General features: G+C 37.7%; 1 protein-coding gene across 3 annotated transcripts; it reads left to right on the top strand.

Annotated features, from left to right (window-relative positions):
* Positions 1 to 376: 376 nt before the first annotated feature.
* Positions 377 to 4,714, top strand: LOC120042072 (transport and Golgi organization protein 1 homolog). 3 transcript variants are annotated; one of them, XM_038986965.1, is made up of 6 exons: positions 385 to 730; positions 2,594 to 2,719; positions 2,847 to 2,868; positions 3,005 to 3,078; positions 3,184 to 3,261; positions 3,387 to 4,714. In XM_038986965.1, the coding sequence occupies exons 2-6, from the start codon at positions 2,594 to 2,596 to the stop codon at positions 3,573 to 3,575; spliced, it is 489 nt and encodes a 162-aa protein (XP_038842893.1). In that variant the 5' UTR covers positions 385 to 730; the 3' UTR covers positions 3,576 to 4,714. The 3 variants fall into 3 exon arrangements, 2 of the variants coding, with proteins under 2 accessions (XP_038842893.1, XP_038842894.1); XM_038986966.1 differs by lacking the exon at positions 385 to 730 and adding an exon at positions 944 to 1,102; XR_005476017.1 differs by lacking the exon at positions 2,847 to 2,868 and having other exon boundaries at positions 377 to 730; positions 2,930 to 3,078.
* The last annotated feature ends 14,394 nt before the right edge of the window (positions 4,715 to 19,108 follow it).

Genomic DNA, 19,108 nt, shown 5'->3' with positions numbered 1-19,108 from the left:
ATCGGTCGACCTCTAGTCGAGACATACTCTGAGCTTGCCTCTGCGTGGTTTCTCCACCACCACTAAGGCGTTTACCCAGTCAGTCGGTTCTGTAACCTTGGTGACTATGTCAGATTGCTCCATGCTCTCCAACTCTTTCTTCAGACGGGCACAGAGAGCAAGGGGAATCTTTCTCGGTGGGCAGACCACAGGGGTTGCGTCTGGGTCAAGGTGAATGGTACATTCTCCTGGGAATAATCCTATTCCTGTAAAGACATCAGTCAACTCCTCCAGTACATTTTCTGTCTCTACTGGTGCTGTCACTGATAAAACTAGCTTGATGAGGTCCATGTCTAAACATGCTTTAAGACCTAGCACTGCAGGCACTCTAGTGTCAACAACATAAAAGTCCAACATCATGTCACTTTCCTTGTATTTGCATTTGAAAGTGCATGTGCCTTTTACTGGGAGCTGTTCACCACCATAACCAGTCAGTATGCGCGTGGTGGGCTGTAGCTCACACTCAATGTCAAGCTGCGGTACTTATTCAGAGGAATAATGTTTACTTGTGCACCAGTGTCTAGTTTGAACTTTAGCTCTGTGCCTTGTGTTCCTATCTCAATGTCAGCAAAGGCTTGCTCTGTCTCTGATATTTGACTTTTCTGTGTCACTGTCACTGAAACAGTTCATCAGCGTTTGACTCTTTGATTGACATTTCATCTTCACTCACTGTGTGTACTGTTTTTCCACGGTAAGCTCTGCACACTTTTGCAAAGTGATTCCATTTTCCACATTTAGTACACTGTTTGCCTTTAGCTGGGCAATTTCCTTGTTCGCCATGCACTTTGTATCCGCAACATCCACATGTTTTGGGGCGTTTTGAGTCTGTGTCGCTCTGTTTTGGAGTTATGTCTCTCTCTGTTCTAAAACGCGCTCTGTGAACCGGAGGTGTGCTTTGATGTCTGCCTGACTGCGTGCACTGCTTGTTCACGTGATGCGCTCGTGTTACCACGTGAAATGGTTTTCATCTGAGCCAGTGCTAGCTCGTGAGATCTGGCTATGTCGATAGCTTTGTCCAACGTTACCTCAGACCCAACATTCAACAGTTTCTCTCTCACTCGCGGTGAGTGTATTCCAAATACAATACGGCCCCTGACCATCTCATCTCATCCTTGTTTGCATAATCAGTCTTTCACAAGCAGACGCAGCTCTGTCACAAACTGTTCAAAAGACTAGTTAGTTCCCTGTACTTTCTCATGGAATTTGTACCAAAGGTACTGAAAACATACTACGATCGTTTTGAAGCATATGATGTGCCGAAGACCAATACTGTCTTGTTTTGCACACTTTGTACAAAATAATAAAATGCAGTACTACAGGATGTTTCTTAACATAGCTCTTTATTAGCTAGCTATAACTGGCATGTTCACGTATCGCCAACCAGCATCAAACTGACCATGACCTAACCATTTGGGTGGTCTTAACCAATCATAGCACAGTATGATATGGCGGTAAAATGCATCCAATTATAATTCAGTATGTTTACACATATGAATATTACAGTCGACTACGTTGATCAGCTGGTGAAATAAGGATTTTAGGGTTTAAGCAAACGTGTTGCATTGCAAGTCACAAGCCAAACTAACTAGATAGCCAGCTCAACTGTCAAAGTAACGTACAGTAGCGATGGATTCGGGAAGAAACAACCCCTTTACCCACTTTGCCCCTGATGACAATCTGATCAACTGCCTGTCTTGTACTGCGATATGTAAGTAGTTGGCTACAATATAGCTAGCTGGCTAGTCAAGTCTTAGGCCGCCACATGGCTGGCTGGCTAGCTACATTGAAACTGAATCTAGATTTTTTTCAAAGTGGAAGTTGCCTGTCCTCTTCCTCATTAAAAAAATGGCTCACTTTCCAGACTAGCAGTATCCGTTCTTCCTATATCTGGGTCTAAGATAGAGAGGTGCCTTCAAGTCGTTGAATTTTGCTTTGACAGCTTCCCCTTACATAACTATCACTTGAGGTTACATGCCATTAAAATCTACATGTGGCTCATGTCTAGTGATATGTTATGTAATCATCTGTTTTGTTTATTGGCCATTTTACAGGGTGAAAGGCTACATGATGCAATCTTTTGCACTCTAAATCCACATAGGCCTAAGGCTTGTTAGTTAGATCCACTCTGTGGTGATTAATTTAGCTAATCCCTGAATTTCACTGAGTGACTGCGATGGAAGTTCTGTATTGTGCAAAGGTCACCATGGTTGGACAGTGGTAGGGCCCCAGTCCAATCCAATCCCCATTAATTACATAAGGTCAAGGCAAATCCTCTCTCTATTGATTTTGATCATCAACTAGGTTATAGGCTACGTCTATTTCTAAACCCACCTTGATTTGATCTGAAGATATGCCTCTGCATTGACTGAGAGGGTGCTCAGTGGGATAACCATTAGCCATGCTTGTAAACAGAACACTGGAATGCCTGATGGTTTAGTTCAATGTTTTTAACATCACTTATTTTCTTCTGTCATCTCAGCCCAGCTATTACCCAACTTATTTGCTAAGCCTGACATGTGCTGTAGTAACACTGATTGGACCTGTCTCTCCCCAGATGGTCACCAGCCTGCCAGAGCACTGGAAGCCAGGTCCAGACTTCTACGGCGTGTCCTGTGAACCCGTGCTGGTCACTGCAGGTGCCGGGGTCTTCGGCTTCCTCTTCTGGAGGAGCATTCTATCTGTAAGTCGTTGTTGCACAGTTACTGCTTTCATAATTTCATAATCTGATTGCTTATCTTATTCTATGATGTATTGTATGCTACCGTTGAGGAGGCTGTTTGCTGCCACTTTTCTTTTCCTTCTCACAGGTCAAAAGCAAGTCATATCTAAGTAAGTTCTTCTCTCTGGCTATTTAGGGTGCATAGTGAATCCTCATTCATATTGCTTACAGGCTGGTGTCCTTGTCATGTGTAAACCATGTCTGATTTCATACTCTTGTCATGGGTTTTATTCGCTACTGAAAAAGAGATGGTGGACAGGATGAAAAAGCTTGAACAAGAGAAGGAGATAATCCAAAAGGTCGCTAAACTGCAGCAACAGGTAAGTTGCAGAGACTTTTCACTGACTAAGATCCAGACTTTTGAGTTCAATGTGAATTAAGGTACATAATGTTTTGACAGTATATTTCTACTGGGTTCCCCTCAGGGCGAAGAACTTAAAGAAAAGCAAAAGCTGTCTGAAAATTCTGCCACTTTATCTCTGGAGAAGATCCAGGAATTGGAGGTGAGTCTCTAAGAAATATTATCTTGATCACATGTCATTGTCATGCTGACAATTATTTGATTTTTTATAATTTTTTTCTTCATAGTGTTTAAATTGACTAAGCATTTTCTTTTTCTATCCAATAGAATATTGTGCAAGAGATGGAGAGACAAAATGAGCACCTGGACTTAAAATCGTTACTTTCACATTCCATACTATTATATTTTACATTTAAAGTTTTCCATATCTTTTTTACGTCTAAAGTCGGAAAAATTCCTTTCCAAACTTTCTCCGCAGCTGGCCTTTTCACATTTTTCTCTACCATTATTTTATAGAATCTTTTCACTGGGATACTAGATAAATGAGCCTTCTCCTTACTGTTACCAATAAACAAATTAGGAAAGACAAATAAATCTTCCCTAACAACTTCACTATTTATTAAATCCACCCATTTGCTTGGTATACTTTTATCTTCTCATACATATTTCTCACTGTTCCCCTACCCACCTCTACATCCCATTCATGGATGGTATCAAAAATAGCTTCCTCAGGGAAAAAAACCTGGAATTACCTCATATGTGTAATCTTTTATTTGTCTAAGACCTGCACTCATGAATACTTCACTATATAACACTTTTTCTTTGTACTTTAGTTTCTCATTCAGAAAAACAGGATGATTCATAATTAGGTCAATATGCCCACACTCATAATACACATTAGGCAACAACTCTGCCCATGCATTTAACACTTCTTTATAAAAATCTGGTCCCTTTTCACACGGCATAATCGTATATATACAAAAGTGGTTTTACATCAAATCAATAGGGAAATAAAAAGAGAATGTGACTTATGTGGTGAGTCACCGGAAAATTTAATGCATTTGTTTGTGGAATGTGAGGAGTTAAAAGATTTATTTTGTAAAGTAAAGGGAATGATTCATAGAAACTGGGGGGGTGATATTTTGAAAAAATATGTGTGGGATGAATTGGTGTTATTTGGCGTGTCTGGTAAATGTGAGGGTGTTAATGTGGGTTTGTTGAATGTTGTTTTGAGTTTCTTGAGGTATGCTATTTTTTGTAGGAGGAATTATGCTTTTTTTGAGAGGAAGAAGGTAAGGGTGTGGGATATTTTTGTAGTATTGTTAAAGAAGCATATAGATATGTTTTATTGTTATGGAAAGGAATGTTTTGATGAAGCTTGTGGAGGGGAGTGGGTTGATTTCAAACGTGGATGGTGGAAGAATCACTTATAATTTTTGAAAGTATTGGTATGTTTATTTATTTCTTGGTTTTCATAGTTGTTCGGGAGTTGATTTCAACATGCCTGTTTTGTGAGATTGGAATTTATGTTAGGCTTTTATTAGTTTTTGTTGTATTTTATTTATTTGAGTTCTTTGATTTGATAGGGGGTGAATTGTTCACCTGCCTATGTTAGTCTCGGTTTTTGTGTATTGTACTTTTGATAAAATATTGTAATTGAAACTTTTTATAAATAAAAATAAAATAAAAAATACGCCTGAGCTTGTCTGATCTTGGAAGCTAAGCAGCGTTGGGCCTGGTTAGTACTTGGATGGGAGACTGCCTGGCAATACCAGGTGCTGTAAGCATTTTGTCAACTAGGGTGTGCTCTTGCATTATTTCATCAGCAACACTGCCTTGTCGTATGCATTTGATGCTACAGTATGTGTAATTTCTTCCACTTTTTGAGTGACCCAAAGTTCAAGCTGCTTATCAGACTCACTTTGACTTTATATGGTGTACCAGGAGTGTTCCTTCGCTTACGGCCATACCAGCCTGAATACGCATTTCCTGATTGGAGAAGTGACGACAGGTGCGAGTTTGAGCTGTGAGTGAGTGTTTGCTGGAGAGTGTTTGCTCGAGAGCTTTTTTTGTTAATTAATTGGATTTCGCAATATAATTTATTTTTTTCTTCAGTTGAATAGTTTTAAGTTTGGTTAGTTTTCCCCCTTGCAGTTTAGCTGCTTGGGGGAGAGTTTTTTGGATTCATTTTTTACTATGACGGACAACATGGAAAAGACAAACGGAATGGACAAAGACAACGAAAAGGCGCAACGGAAGAAAAATGAAGATAAAGAAGGAATGAAATATGGCAAAGAATACACGGTGGCAATTGAGTTGGAAGGAGAAGACAAAGTGACGACAATGGAACTACTACGAGCAATTAAGGAGGTGTGTGGAGAGGTGGTGGGATGCCGAATGAAAGGAGAAAAGAAGTATGAAGTTACGATGAGAATGAAAAAGGAAAAGAACGTCTAATGGATGGAATACGGATAAAGGACACCAGGATTCTGGCGAGAGATATTAATGTGAAGGAATTGGTGGTGTCTTTCATGAATCTCCCAGTATACGTAGAAGATGGTGTGATACTGGGCAAGCTGAGTAGCTGGGGAGTGGCGGCCGTCTCGGAGATAAGGAGGAGAGTTTGGCCAGGAACGGAGGTGGTTGACGGGACACGTTTCTGCAAGTCAAGTTCACAGAAAAAGTGACATCATTGCCTTATTCTACAAGAATTGAGACGTTGGAGGGAGCAGAATATTCAGGGTCATTCATGACAAACAGGTCAGAGTGTGTCGTTTGTGTATTCAACCCGGGCACATAGTTAAAGACTGCCCGGAATTTAAGTGTTTCAAGTGTGGCAATCAAGGACACTATGCGAGAGAATGTGTCGGAGAGAAGGAAAGGAATTTTTGTGGTGGATGCAGAAAGAGATTGGCGGAGTGCAACTGTGGAGAGGTTAGGGCTGAAGAGGGGAGTCAAACACTATTCGAGGAAGCAGTTATTGTCGCAAGAAGGAGAAGAAGATGGAGGAGAGGACGTGGCAAAGGTGGAGAGACGGAGGAAGGAAGAAGGGAGAAGGACCAGAAGATGAATGAAATTGGGAGCAGTATGGACTCAGAAATAAGAAGAGGGAGTTTTCAGGAGGAGGGGGGGAGTAGACTGGGGGAAGCACGGGGGGACTCACAGGTTTGGGGGAAAGCACAGCACTAACAAGTACCACGGGGGGTGAAGAAATGGAGGGGGTTGTGGATTTGATGACAATAACAGAAACGGAGATGAACACGGGGAGCACAACGACGACAATACCAGAGACGGCGATGAGCACGGGGAGCACAACGACTATACCAGAAACGGAGATGAATACGGGGAGCACAACGGATGTGGATGTCAAGAGTGTGAGTTGGATGGATAACATGGACTTGGAGGAGATATCGGATACGGATGATGGGGAAAAGATTGAAAGAACGAGGGAAGGATACAGGAAGAGGAAAGCGGCGGGAAGAGGGGAGGAAAGGGTGGAAGAGGAAAGAAACTGGATAACAGGTAGAGGATAATGAAATTATATTTATTTATTTATTTATTTATTAGAATGGTCAATATAATGTCAATAAATGCAAATGGTTTGAGAACAATGGAAAAATTTAATAGAATAGTACAAATGAAGAATTCAGATATTTTATGTATTCAAGAGACGCACTGGGATAATGTATGTGTTTTAGAAGTAAAAAAAATATGGAGGGATTTTATTTATGTAAACAATGGCAGAGGGAATTCAAGTGGGGTTGCAATTTTATTAAGGAAGGATGTAGTAGACAAATGTGAAGAAGATATATAATGATAATAATGGGAGGATTTTAATTTTGGACTTTGAATACATGAATAGGGTTTTTAGGATTATAAATATTTATGCGCCGAATAATGAGATAGAGCGGAGGGATTTATTTTTAGAATTAGGGAAATGGTGCAAGGGTAACTGTATTTTAGTTGGAGATTTTAATGTTAAAATGAATAGATTTAGATATGACAAGGGGAGCTATTTTTAGAAGTGACGTATCTAGGGGGGTTTTAAGGAAGATTATGTTTGAAAATAATTTGATTGATATATGGAGGGATGAGAATCCGAACAAGAGAGAATTTTCTAGAAGGCAGGTAGTTTTAGGGGAGTTGAAAACAGACACGGATAGATCTGGTTTTAGTAAATGAAGGGTTAAGGAATTTTATGAAGGATATTAAGTATATTTTTACAACTTTTAGTGATCATGCTGGGTTAACATTTCAGTGGGGTTAGATAGGGAGGGGAAAGGGGGGGGGAGTGTGGTGTATGAATGCAAGGTATCTAGGTGATGAGGAATATGGAATACAACTTAAATCTTTGATAGAACATGAAATGGAGGATAAGAAAAAGGGAATGATAAGTGCCAGTGGTGGGAAAATGTTAAGAAAAAAATAAAAGATTTTAGTATTAGATATGCAAGGAAGAAGAGGAGTAGGATGACAAGAGAAGAAAATTATTTAAGAGCAAATTGAATGAAGAATGAGGAAATGTGATATTGATCCTATTTATAATATTGAAAGGTTTTAGATTTAAAGGCACAATTGAGCAAATGTGAATAGATAAATGTAAGGGGGCATCTATTAGAAGTAGGGCAAAGTATGTTTTAGAAGGGGAGAAATGTACGTCTTTTTTTCTTGGTTAGAGAAAACTAAACAGACGAAATCATATATTAGTGAGATAGAAAATGTAAAGGGTGAAGTGGTAAATGATTATGTTGAGATATTAGAAACTGTACAGAATTTTTATAAGGATTCTATTTAAGAAAGGGGAGTGGATGAAGAGTGTGTAAAGGAGATTTTAGGTAGTGTGGATGTGCAAATTGGTGTTGAGGATTAAGCAAATATGTGATAGGAAGATAACAGTGGATGAAGTGAAAGATGCAATTAAGGGATTACAAATAAATAAAAAGTCCTGGAGTAGATGGACTAATTGCAGAGTTTTACAAAATGTATGAAAGTTTTTTTAGCACCGATTTTAATGGAAGTGTATCAATATATGGAAGTAATAATACTGTTTCAGACTCCATGGTGACAGGACTGATATCGGTTTATATAAAAATAAGGGGAGCAAAATGAAATTAGAAAATTATAGGCAATTAGTTTATTAAACTCAGATTATAAGATTTTAGCTAAGATATTGGCGAATAGGATGAAGATGGTTTTAAATGATATTATAGCACCTACACAAAATTATAGTGTGCCTGGAAGAGACAAAGCTGATACCATCATTACACTTAGAGATGTGATAAATAAAATGAATAGCGAGAAGAGAGGGGGAATTGTTTTAAGTATAGATTTTAATAAAGCTTTTGACAGGGTGGAACATGATTTTATGTTTAGGGTACTGGAAAAATATGGGTTTGGAAATAGAATAATAGGATGGATAAAATTATTATATAGAAAGGCAAAAGTAGGTAAAATGTAATGGGGTTTTAACAGATTCTTTTATTCTTGAGAGATCAGTGAGACAGGGGTGCCCTTTATCAGCATTATTGTTTGTTTTATCGGTAGAACCCTTAGCGGCATACCTTAAAAAGATCATTTATAAATTGTGTAGAGGACTCCGCAAGGAGGTTTTAGTTTAATTTCATCAATAACGCAGACGATACCACAATAACAGTTAGAGATGAGGAAAGTGTTTAAAAGGGTGATGAGTGTTTTAAAAGTATATGAGAAAGCCTCAGGAGCAAAAGTGAATATGGAGAAGTCAGTAATAATGTACGTTGGAAGATTAATGAGGAGATTTTTCCTTTTAAATGGTAAATGATTATTTTAAGGTGTTAGGTGTGTTTTTAGGGGTGAAGGAACAGGAAGCTAGGGATATGACATGGAGTGGAGTTATAAACAAAGTTAGGAAGGTGGTAAATATGTGGAGGGGGAGGTCTTTGAAATTAAAAGGGAAAGTAATTGTCATAAATTCATTGTTGATGTCAATTTTTATTTATGTAATGAATGTTTTGGATATGCCAGAATGGGTTTTATCTGAAATGAATAAAATTGTAGTTGATTTTTTTATGGGGAAGGGAAGGGGGTGAAAATAGCTTTTAAACTTTGATTGCAGGTATGAGGAGGGGGGTTTGAAGTTGGTGGATTTAAATGTGAGGAAAACAGCAATTAGAGTCAAAATGGTACGTAAATATTTATATGGGGAATTAGATTATGGATGGAAAATATTTTTTAAGGAGTATTTGCAGGAGGTTGGGAGGATGGGGGACAATGGTTTATTGATGTGTATGAAAAAGGAAATGTTAGGTAATATACCTTTGTTTTATAGAGAAGTGTTTGAGGCTTGGGGGGAGTTTTTACCAAAGATTTATTATGAGTGTACCATTTTAGACAATATTTTAAATCAGCCAATTTTTTTAAATCCCAAGATACAGTATAATAATAAGATGTTTGTTTTGTAAATATTTTATGAGGGCTGGGATGAGACAGATTGGGGACATCTTATATGAGGTCATTCCGGGGTTCCTTCCATGTCAGGCAATATTTGATAATGTGGTTGAAGAAAATGATGAAATAAGTAGAACTACTGTGGAGAACATGTATAAGAGAATATTAGGATGTCTTCCTGGGGAGTGGGGTGTTTTAATAAATAAAGAGGTGGCTACAAGAGCTAGGGGTTTTACCGGTTTTATATTATGAAAGTAATGGGAAGAAGTATGATTTGTCAGGTTTGAAAGTTAAAAAGGTTTATGAAAAATGTATTTTAAGAGAGATAAAAACTCCTGCTTCGGAAAAAGTGTGGTCTAGGTGTTTGCAAATATAGATGTGAAATCAATATGGAAGAATGTAAATGTAAAATATAATTCTATAGAATGTGAAGACAATGATTTTAAATGAAACATAATAGGATTTTTACGAACGTGGTTTTACATCAAATAAATAGAGATATTAAAAGAGAATGTGATATTTGTGATACGGGGGTGGAAAATTTTATGCACTTTTTTGTTGAATGTAGTAGATTAGAAGAGTTTCATAAGTTTTTAAAGGGGATTTTAGTACAACATTGGGGAGAAGAGATTGTTGATGGGGTTGAGTGGAGGAGGTTGTTTTCTTTTTGGTTTAACTGGGAAAAGCAAAGTTTTTAATTTTAATTTGATGAATTTTGTTCTTAGTCATGCCAGATACGCTGTAAGACTAAGAAGGAATTTGGGACATTATGAAGGGAAAAATTGTGAGTGTAGAGGTTTTATTTAGAAGTATTTTAGAGAAAGATATAGAAGTAATATATAAATATGGTGGATGTAATTTTGAAAAATTGTTTGTGTGGGGGAGCACTTTTATTGAAATTGAGTCGAATGGAAAACTTGTTTTTAATTATTAATTGGTTTTGGTGGATGATTGTGTTTTTTTAATAGGTTTTATTTTCTTTTCTTTTTTTTTTGATTTTGTAAAAGGATGAATTGTTCAACCTTTTTTATTATTGATTGAATGTTGTAAATATTATGTGTTTTTTTCATAATAAAAGATTAAAAAAAAAAAAATACGCCCGATCTCGTCTGATCTTGGAAGCTTAGCAGGGTCGGGCCTGGTTAGTACTTGGATGGGAGACCGCCTGGGAATACAAGGTGCTGTAAGCATTTTGTCCACCTGGTTGTGCTCTTGCATTATTTCATCAGCAACACTGCCTTGTCGTAAGCATTTGCTGCTACAGTATATGTAATTTCTTCCACTTTTTGAGTGGACCCAAAGTTCAAGCTGCTAATCTAATTGGTGAAAATGCAATGTCTGTTTATCAGACTCACTTTGATTTATATGGTGTACCAAGAGTTGTTCCTTCGCTTATGGTCATACCAGCCTGAATACGCCCATCCTGATTGGAGAAGTGACGACAGGTGCGAGTTTTGAGCTGTGAGTGAGTGTTTGCTGGAGAGTGTTTGCTCGAGAGCTATTTTTGTTAATTATTTGGATTTCGCAATATAATTTATTGTTTTTTTTTCAGTTGAATAGTTTTAAGTTTGGTTAGTCTTCCCCCCTTGCAGTTTTGCTGCTTGGGGGAGAGTTTTTTTTTCGGATTCATTTTTTGAATTACTATGACGGACAACATGGAAACGACAAACGGAATGGAAAAGGACAATGAAAATGCGCAACGGAAAAAAATGAAGATAAAGAAGGAATGAAATATGGCAAAGAATACACGGTGGCAATTGAGTTGGAAGGAGAAGACAAGGTGACGACAATGGAACTACTACGAGCAATTAAGGAGGTGTGTGGAGAGGTGGTGGGATGCCGAATGAAAGGGGATAAGAAATATGAAGTTACGATGAGAAACGAAAAAGGAAAAGAACGTCTAATGGATGGAATACGGATAAAGGACACCAGGATTCTGGCGAGAGATATTAATGTGAAGGAATTGGTGGTGTCTTTCATGAATCTCCCAGTATACGTAGAAGATGGTGTGATACTGGGCAAGCTGAGTAGCTGGGGAGTGGCGGCCGTCTCGGAGATAAGGAGGAGAGTTTGGCCAGGAACGGAGGTGGTTGACGGGACACGTTTTTGCAAAGTCAAGTTCACAGAAAAAGTGACATCATTGCCTTACTCTACAAGAATTGAGACGTTGGAGGGAGCAGAATATTTCAGGGTCATTCATGACAAACAGGTCCAGAGTGTGTCGTTTGTGTATTCAACCCGGGCACATAGTTAAAGATTGCCCGGAATTTAAGTGTTTCAAGTGTGGAAATCAAGGACACTATGCGAGAGAATGTGTCGGAGAGAAGGAAAGGAATTTTTGTGGTGGATGCAGAAAGAGATTGGCGGAGTGCAACTGTGGAGAGGTTAGGGCTGAAGAGGGGAGTCAAACACTATTCGAGGAAGCAGTTGTATTGTCGCAAGAAGGAGAAGAAGATGGAGGAGAGGACGTGGCAGAAGGTTGAGAGACGGAGGAAGGAAGAAGGGAGAAGGACCAGAAGATGAATGAAATTGGGAGCAGTATGGACTCAGAAATAAGAAGAGGGAGTTTTCAGGAGGAGGGGGGGAGTAGACTGTGGGAAGCACGGGGGACTCACAGGTTTTGGGGGAAAGCACAGCACTAACAAGTACCACGGGGGGTGAAGAAATGGAGGGGGTTGTGGATTTGATGACAATAACGGAAACGGAGATGAACACGGGGAGCACAACGACGACAATACCAGAGACGGCGATGAGCACGGGGAGCACAACGACTATACCAGAAACGGAGATGAATACGGGGAGCACAACGAATGTGGATGTCAAGAGTGTGAGTTGGATGGATAACATGGACTTGGAGGAGATATCGGATACGGATGATGGGGAAAAGATTGAAAGAACGAGGGAAGGATACAGAAGAGGAAAGCGGCGGGAAGAGGGGAGAAAGGGTGGAAGAGGAAAGAAACTGGATAACAGGTAGAGGATAATGAAATTATATTTTTTTATTTTTTTATTTATTAGAATGGTCAATATAATGTCAATAAATGCAAATGGTTTGAGAACAATGGAAAAATTTAATAGAATAGTACAAATGAAGAATTCAGATATTTTATGTATTCAAGAGACGCACTGGGATAATGTATGTGTTTTAGAAGTAAAAAAAATATGGAGGGATTTTATTTATGTAAACAATGGCAGAGGGAATTCAAGTGGGGTTGCAATTTTATTAAGGAAGGATGTAGTAGAAAATGTGAAGAAGATATATAATGATAATAATGGGAGGATTTTAATTTTGGACTTTGAATACATGAATAGGGTTTTTAGGATTATAAATATTTATGCGCCGAATAATGAGATAGAGCGGAGGGATTTATTTTTAGAATTAGGGAAATGGTGCAAGGGTAACTGTATTTTAGTTGGAGATTTTAATGTTAAAATGAATAGATTAGATATGACAAGGGAGCTATTTTTAGAAGTGACGTATCTAGGGGGGTTTTAAGGAAGATTATGTTTGAAAATAATTTGATTGATATATGGAGGGATGAGAATCCGAACAAGAGAGAATTTTCTAGAAGGCAGGTAGTTTTAGGGGAGTTGAAACAGACACGGATAGATCTGGTTTTAGTAAATGAAGGGTTAAGGAATTTATGAAGGATATTAAGTATATTTTTACAACTTTTAGTGATCATGCTGGGTTAACATTTTCGGTGGGGTTAGATAGGGAGGGGAAAGGGGGGGGAGTGTGGTGTATGAATGCAAGGTATCTAGGTGATGAGGAATATGGAATACAACTTAAATCTTTGATAGAAAATGAAATGGAGGATAAGCAAAAAGGGAATGATAAGTGCCAGTGGTGGGAAAATGTTAAGAAAAAAATAAGTGTTCAGTATTAGATATGCAAGGAAGAAGAGGAGTAGGATGACAAGAGAAGAAAATTATTTAAGAGCAAAATTGAATGAAGAAATGAGGAAATGTGATATTGATCCTATTTATAATATTGAAAGGTTTTTAGATTTAAAGGCACAATTGAGCAAATGTGAAATAGATAAATGTAAGGGGGCATCTATTAGAAGTAGGGCAAAGTATGTTTTAGAAGGGGAGAAATGTACGTCTTTTTTTCTTGGTTTAGAGAAAACTAAACAGACGAAATCATATATTAGTGAGATAGAAAATGTAAAGGGTGAAGTGGTAAATGATTATGTTGAGATATTAGAAACTGTACAGAATTTTTATAAGGATTTATTTAAGAAAGGGGAGGTGGATGAAGAGTGTGTAAAGGAGATTTTAGGTAGTGTGGATGTGCAAATTGGTGTTGAGGATAAGCAAATATGTGATAGGAAGATAACAGTGGATGAAGTGAAAGATGCAATTAAGGGATTACAAATAAATAAAAGTCCTGGAGTAGATGGACTAATTGCAGAGTTTTACAAAATGTATGAAAGTTTTTAGCACCGATTTTAATGGAAGTGTATCAATATATGGAAGATAATAATACTGTTTCAGACTCCATGGTGACAGGACTGATATCGGTTTTATATAAAAATAAGGGGAGCAAAATGAAATTAGAAAATTATAGGCCAATTAGTTTATTAAACTCAGATTATAAGATTTTAGCTAAGATATTGGCGAATAGGATGAAGATGGTTTTAAATGATATTATAGCACCTACACAAAATTATAGTGTGCCTGGAAGAGACATAGCTGATACCATCATTACACTTAGAGATGTGATAAATAAAATGAATAGCGATAAGAGAGGGGGAATTGTTTTAAGTATAGATTTTAATAAAGCTTTTGACAGGGTGGAACATGATTTTATGTTTAGGGTACTGGAAAAATATGGGTTTGGAAATAGAATAATAGGATGGATAAAATTATTATATAGAAAGGCAAAAAGTAGGGTAAAATGTAATTGGGTTTTAACAGATTCTTTTATTCTTGAGAGATCAGTGAGACAGGGGTGCCCTTTATCAGCATTATTGTTTGTTTTATCGGTAGAACCCTTAGCGGCATACCTTAAAAAAGATCATTTTATAAATTGTGTAGAGACTCCGCAAGGAGGTTTTAGTTTAATTCATCAATATGCAGACGATACCACAATAACAGTTAGAGATGAGGAAAGTGTTAAAAGGGTGATGGAGTGTTTTAAAGTATATGAGAAAGCCTCAGGAGCAAAAGTGAATATGGAGAAGTCAGTAATAATGTACGTTGGGAAGATTAATGAGGGGATTTTTCCTTTTAAAATGGTAAATGATTATTTTAAGGTGTTAGGTGTGTTTTTAGGGGTGAAGGAACAGGAAGCTAGGGATATGACATGGAGTGGAGTTATAAACAAAGTTAGGAAGGTGGTAAATATGTGGAGGGGGAGGTCTTTGAAATTAAAAGGGAAAGTAATTGTCATAAATTCATTGTTGATGTCAATTTTTATTATGTAATGAATGTTTTGGATATGCCAGAATGGGTTTATCTGAAATGAATAAAATTGTAGTTGATTTTTTATGGGAAGGGAAGGGGGTGAAAATAGCTTTTAAAACTTTGATTGCAGGTTATGAGGGGGGTTTGAAGTTGGTGGATTTAAATGTGAGGAAAACAGCAATTAGAGTCAAAATGGTACGTAAATATTTATATGGTGAATTAGATTATGGATGGAAAAGATTTTTTAAGGAGTATTTGCAGGAGGTTGGGAGGATGGGGGACAATGGTTTATTGATGTGTATGAAAAAGGAAATGTTAGGTAATATACCTTTGTTTTATAGAGAAGTGTTTGAGGCTTGGGGGGAGTTTTTACCAAATATTTATTATGAGTGTACCATTTTAGACAATATTTTAAATCAGCCAATTTTTTTAAATCCCAAGATACAGTATAATAATAAGATGTGTTTTGTAAATATTTTATGAGGGCTGGGATGAGACAGATTGGGGACATCTTATATGAGGTAATTCCGGGGTTCCTTCCAAGTCAGGCAATATTTGATAATGTGGTTGAAGAAAATGATGAAATAAGTAGAACTACTGTGGAGAACATGTATAAGAGAATATTAGGATGTCTTCCTGGGGAGTGGGGTGTTTTAATAAATAAAGAGGTGGCAACAAGAGCTAGGGGTTTACCGGTTTTATATTATGAAGGTAATGGGAAGAAGTATGATTTGTCAGGTTTGAAAGTTAAAAAAGTTTATGAAAAATGTATTTTAAGAGAGATAAAAACTCCTGCTTCGGAAAAAGTGTGGTCTAGGGTGTTTGCAAATATAGATGTAAATCAATATGGAAGAATGTAAATGTAAAATATAATTCTATAGAATGTGAAGACAATGATTTTAAAATGAAACATAATAGAATTTTTACGAACGAGGTTTTACATCAAATAAATAGAGATATTAAAAGAGAATGTGATATTTGTGGTACGGGGGTGGAAAATTTTATGCACTTTTTTGTTGAATGTAGTAGATTAGATGAGTTTCATAAGTTTTTAAAGGGGATTTTAGTACAACAGTGGGGAGAAGAGATTGTTGCTGGGGTTGAGTGGAGGAGGTTGTTTCTTTTTGGTTTAACTGGGAAAAGCAAAGTTTTTAATTTTAATTTGATGAATTTTGTTCTTAGTCATGCCAGATACGCTGTAAGACTAAGAAGGAATTTGGGACATTATGAAGGGAAAATTGTGAGTGTAGAGGTTTTATTTAGAAGTATTTTAGAGAAAGATATAGAAGTAATATATAAATATGGTGGATGTAATTTTGAAAAATTGTTTGTGTGGGGGAGCAATTTTATTGAAATTGAGTCGAATGGAAAACTTGTTTTTAATTATTAATTGGTTTTGGTGGATGATTGTGTTTTTAATAGGTTCTATTTTCTTTTCTTTTTTTTTGATTTTGTAAAAGGATGAATTGTTCAACCTTTTTGATTATTGATTGAATGTTGTAAATATTATGTGTTTTTTCATAATAAAAGAGAAGAAAAAAAAATACGCCTGAGCTCGTCTGATCTTGGGAGCTAAGCAGGTTTGGGCCTGGTTAGTACTTGGATGGGAGACTGTCTGGGAATACCAGGTGCTGTAAGCATTTTGTCCACAAGGGTGTGCTCTTGCATTATTTCTTCAGCAACACTGCCTTGTCGTATGCATTTGATGCTACAGTATGTGTAATTTCTTCCACTTTTTGAGTGACCCAAAGTTCAAGCTGCTTATCTAATTGGTGAAAATGCAATGTCTGTTTATCAGACTCACTTTGACTTTATATGGTGTGCCAAGAGTTGTACCTTCGCTTACGGCCATACCAGCCTGAATACGCATTTCCTGATTGGAGAAGTGACGACAGGTGCGAGTGTCTGAGCTGTGAGTGAGTGTTTGCTGGAGAGTGTTTGCTCGAGAGCTATTTTTGTTAATTAATTGGTTTTTGCAATATAATTTATTATTTTCTTCAGTTGAATAGTTTTAAGTTTGGTTAGTCTTCCCCCTTGCAGTTTTTCTGCTTGGGGGAGAGCTTTTTTGGATTCATTTTTTACTATGACGGACAACATGGAAAAGACAAGCGGAATGGACAAAGACAACGAAAAGGCGCAACGGAAGAAAAATGAAGATAAAGAAGGAATGAAATATGGCAAGAATACACGGTGGCAATTGAGTTGGAAGGAGAAGACAAGGTGACGACAATGGAACTACTACGAGCAATTAAGGAGGTGTGTGGAGAGGTGGTGGGATGCCGAATGAAAGGGGATAAGAAATATGAAGTTACGATGAGAAACGAAAAAGGAAAAGAACGTCTAATGGATGGAATACGGATAAAGGACACCAGGATTCTGGCGAGAGATATTAATGTGAAGGAATTGGTGGTGTCTTTCATGAATCTCCCAGTATACGTAGAAGATGGTGTGATACTGGGCAAGCTGAGTAGCTGGGGAGTGGCGGCCGTCTCGGAGATAAGGAGGAGAGTTTGGCCAGGAACGGAGGTGGTTGACGGGACACGTTTTTGCAAAGTCAAGTTCACAGAAAAAGTGACATCATTGCCTTACTCTACAAGAATTGAGACGTTGGAGGGAGCAGAATATTTCAGGGTCATTCATGACAAACAGGTCAGAGTGTGTCGTTTGTGTATTCAACCCGGGCACATAGTTAAAGATTGCCCGGAATTTAAGTGTTTCAAGTGTGGAAATCAAGGACACTATGCGAGAGAATGTGTCGGAGAGAAGGAAAGGAATTTTTGTGGTGGATGCAGAAAGAGATTGGCGGAGTGCAACTGTGGAGAGGTTAGGGCTGAAGAGGGGAGTCAAACACTATTCGAGGAAGCAGTTGTATTGTCGCAAGAAGGAGAAGAAGATGGAGGAGAGGACGTGGCAGAAGGTGGAGAGACGGAGGAAGGAAGAAGGGAGAAGGACCAGAAGATGAATGAAATTGGGAGCAGTATGGACTCAGAAATAAGAAGAGGGAGTTTTCAGGAGGAGGGGGGGAGTAGACTGTGGGAAGCACGGGGGACTCACAGGTTTTGGGGGAAAGCACAGCACTAACAAGTACCACGGGGGGTGAAGAAATGGAGGGGGTTGTGGATTTGATGACAATAACGGAAACGGAGATGAACACGGGGAGCACAACGACGACAATACCAGAGACGGCGATGAGCACGGGGAGCACAACGAATGTGGATGTCAAGAGTGTGAGTTGGATGGATAACATGGACTTGGAGGAGATATCGGATACGGATGATGGGGAAAAGATTGAAAGAACGAGGGAAGGATACAGGAAGAGGAAAGCGGCGGGAAGAGGGGAGAAAGGGTGGAAGAGGAAAGAAACTGGATAACAGGTAGAGGATAATGAAATTATATTTTTTTATTTTTTATTTATTAGAATGGTCAATATAATGTCAATAAATGCAAATGGTTTGAGAACAATGGAAAAATTTAATAGAATAGTACAAATGAAGAATTCAGATATTTTATGTATTCAAGAGACGCACTGGGATAATGTATGTGTTTTAGAAGTAAAAAAAATATGGAGGGATTTTATTTATGTAAACAATGGCAGAGGGAATTCAAGTGGGGTTGCAATTTTATTAAGGAAGGATGTAGTAGAAAATGTGAAGAAGATATATAATGATAATAATGGGAGGATTTTTAATTTTGGACTTTGAATACATGAATAGGGTTTTTAGGATTATAAATATTTATGCGCCGAATAATGAGATAGAGCGGAGGGATTTATTTTTAGAATTAGGGAAATGGTGCAAGGGTAACTGTATTTTAGTTGGAGATTTTAATGTTAAAATGAATAGATTAGATATGACAAGGGGAGCTATTTTTAGAAGTGACGTATCTAGGGGGGTTTTAAGGAAGATTATGTTTGAAAATAATTTGATTGATATATGGAGGGATGAGAATCCGAACAAGAGAGAATTTTCTAGAAGGCAGGTAGTTTTTAGGGGAGTTGAAACAGACACGGATAGATCTGGTTTTAGTAAATGAAGGGTTAAGGAATTTTATGAAGGATATTAAGTATATTTTTACAACTTTTAGTGATCATGCTGGGTTAACATTTTCGGTGGGGTTAGATAGGAGGGGAAAGGGGGGGGAGTGTGGTGTATGAATGCAAGGTATCTAGGTGATGAGGAATATGGAATACAACTTAAATCTTTGATAGAAAA

This window comes from Salvelinus namaycush, unplaced genomic scaffold (genome assembly GCF_016432855.1).
Source record: "Salvelinus namaycush isolate Seneca unplaced genomic scaffold, SaNama_1.0 Scaffold610, whole genome shotgun sequence".
Lineage (NCBI taxonomy): Eukaryota > Metazoa > Chordata > Actinopteri > Salmoniformes > Salmonidae > Salvelinus > Salvelinus namaycush.
Note: the sequence above shows the minus strand (reverse complement) of the source record. Positions and strands in the feature narration are given on the sequence as shown.

What these genes read in the sequence shown, in the direction of transcription:
- LOC120042072 (XM_038986965.1), top strand. Translation starts at nt 2,594, where the DNA reads ATGGTCACCAGCCTGCCAGAGCACTGGAAGCCAGGTCCAGACTTCTAC. An exon ending in TCTGGAGGAGCATTCTATCT is followed by an intron (nt 2,720 to 2,846) that starts GTAAGTCGTTGT and finishes TCCTTCTCACAG; the next exon opens with GTCAAAAGCAAGTCATATCT. An exon ending in CAAAAGCAAGTCATATCTAA is followed by an intron (nt 2,869 to 3,004) that starts GTAAGTTCTTCT and finishes CTACTGAAAAAG; the next exon opens with AGATGGTGGACAGGATGAAA.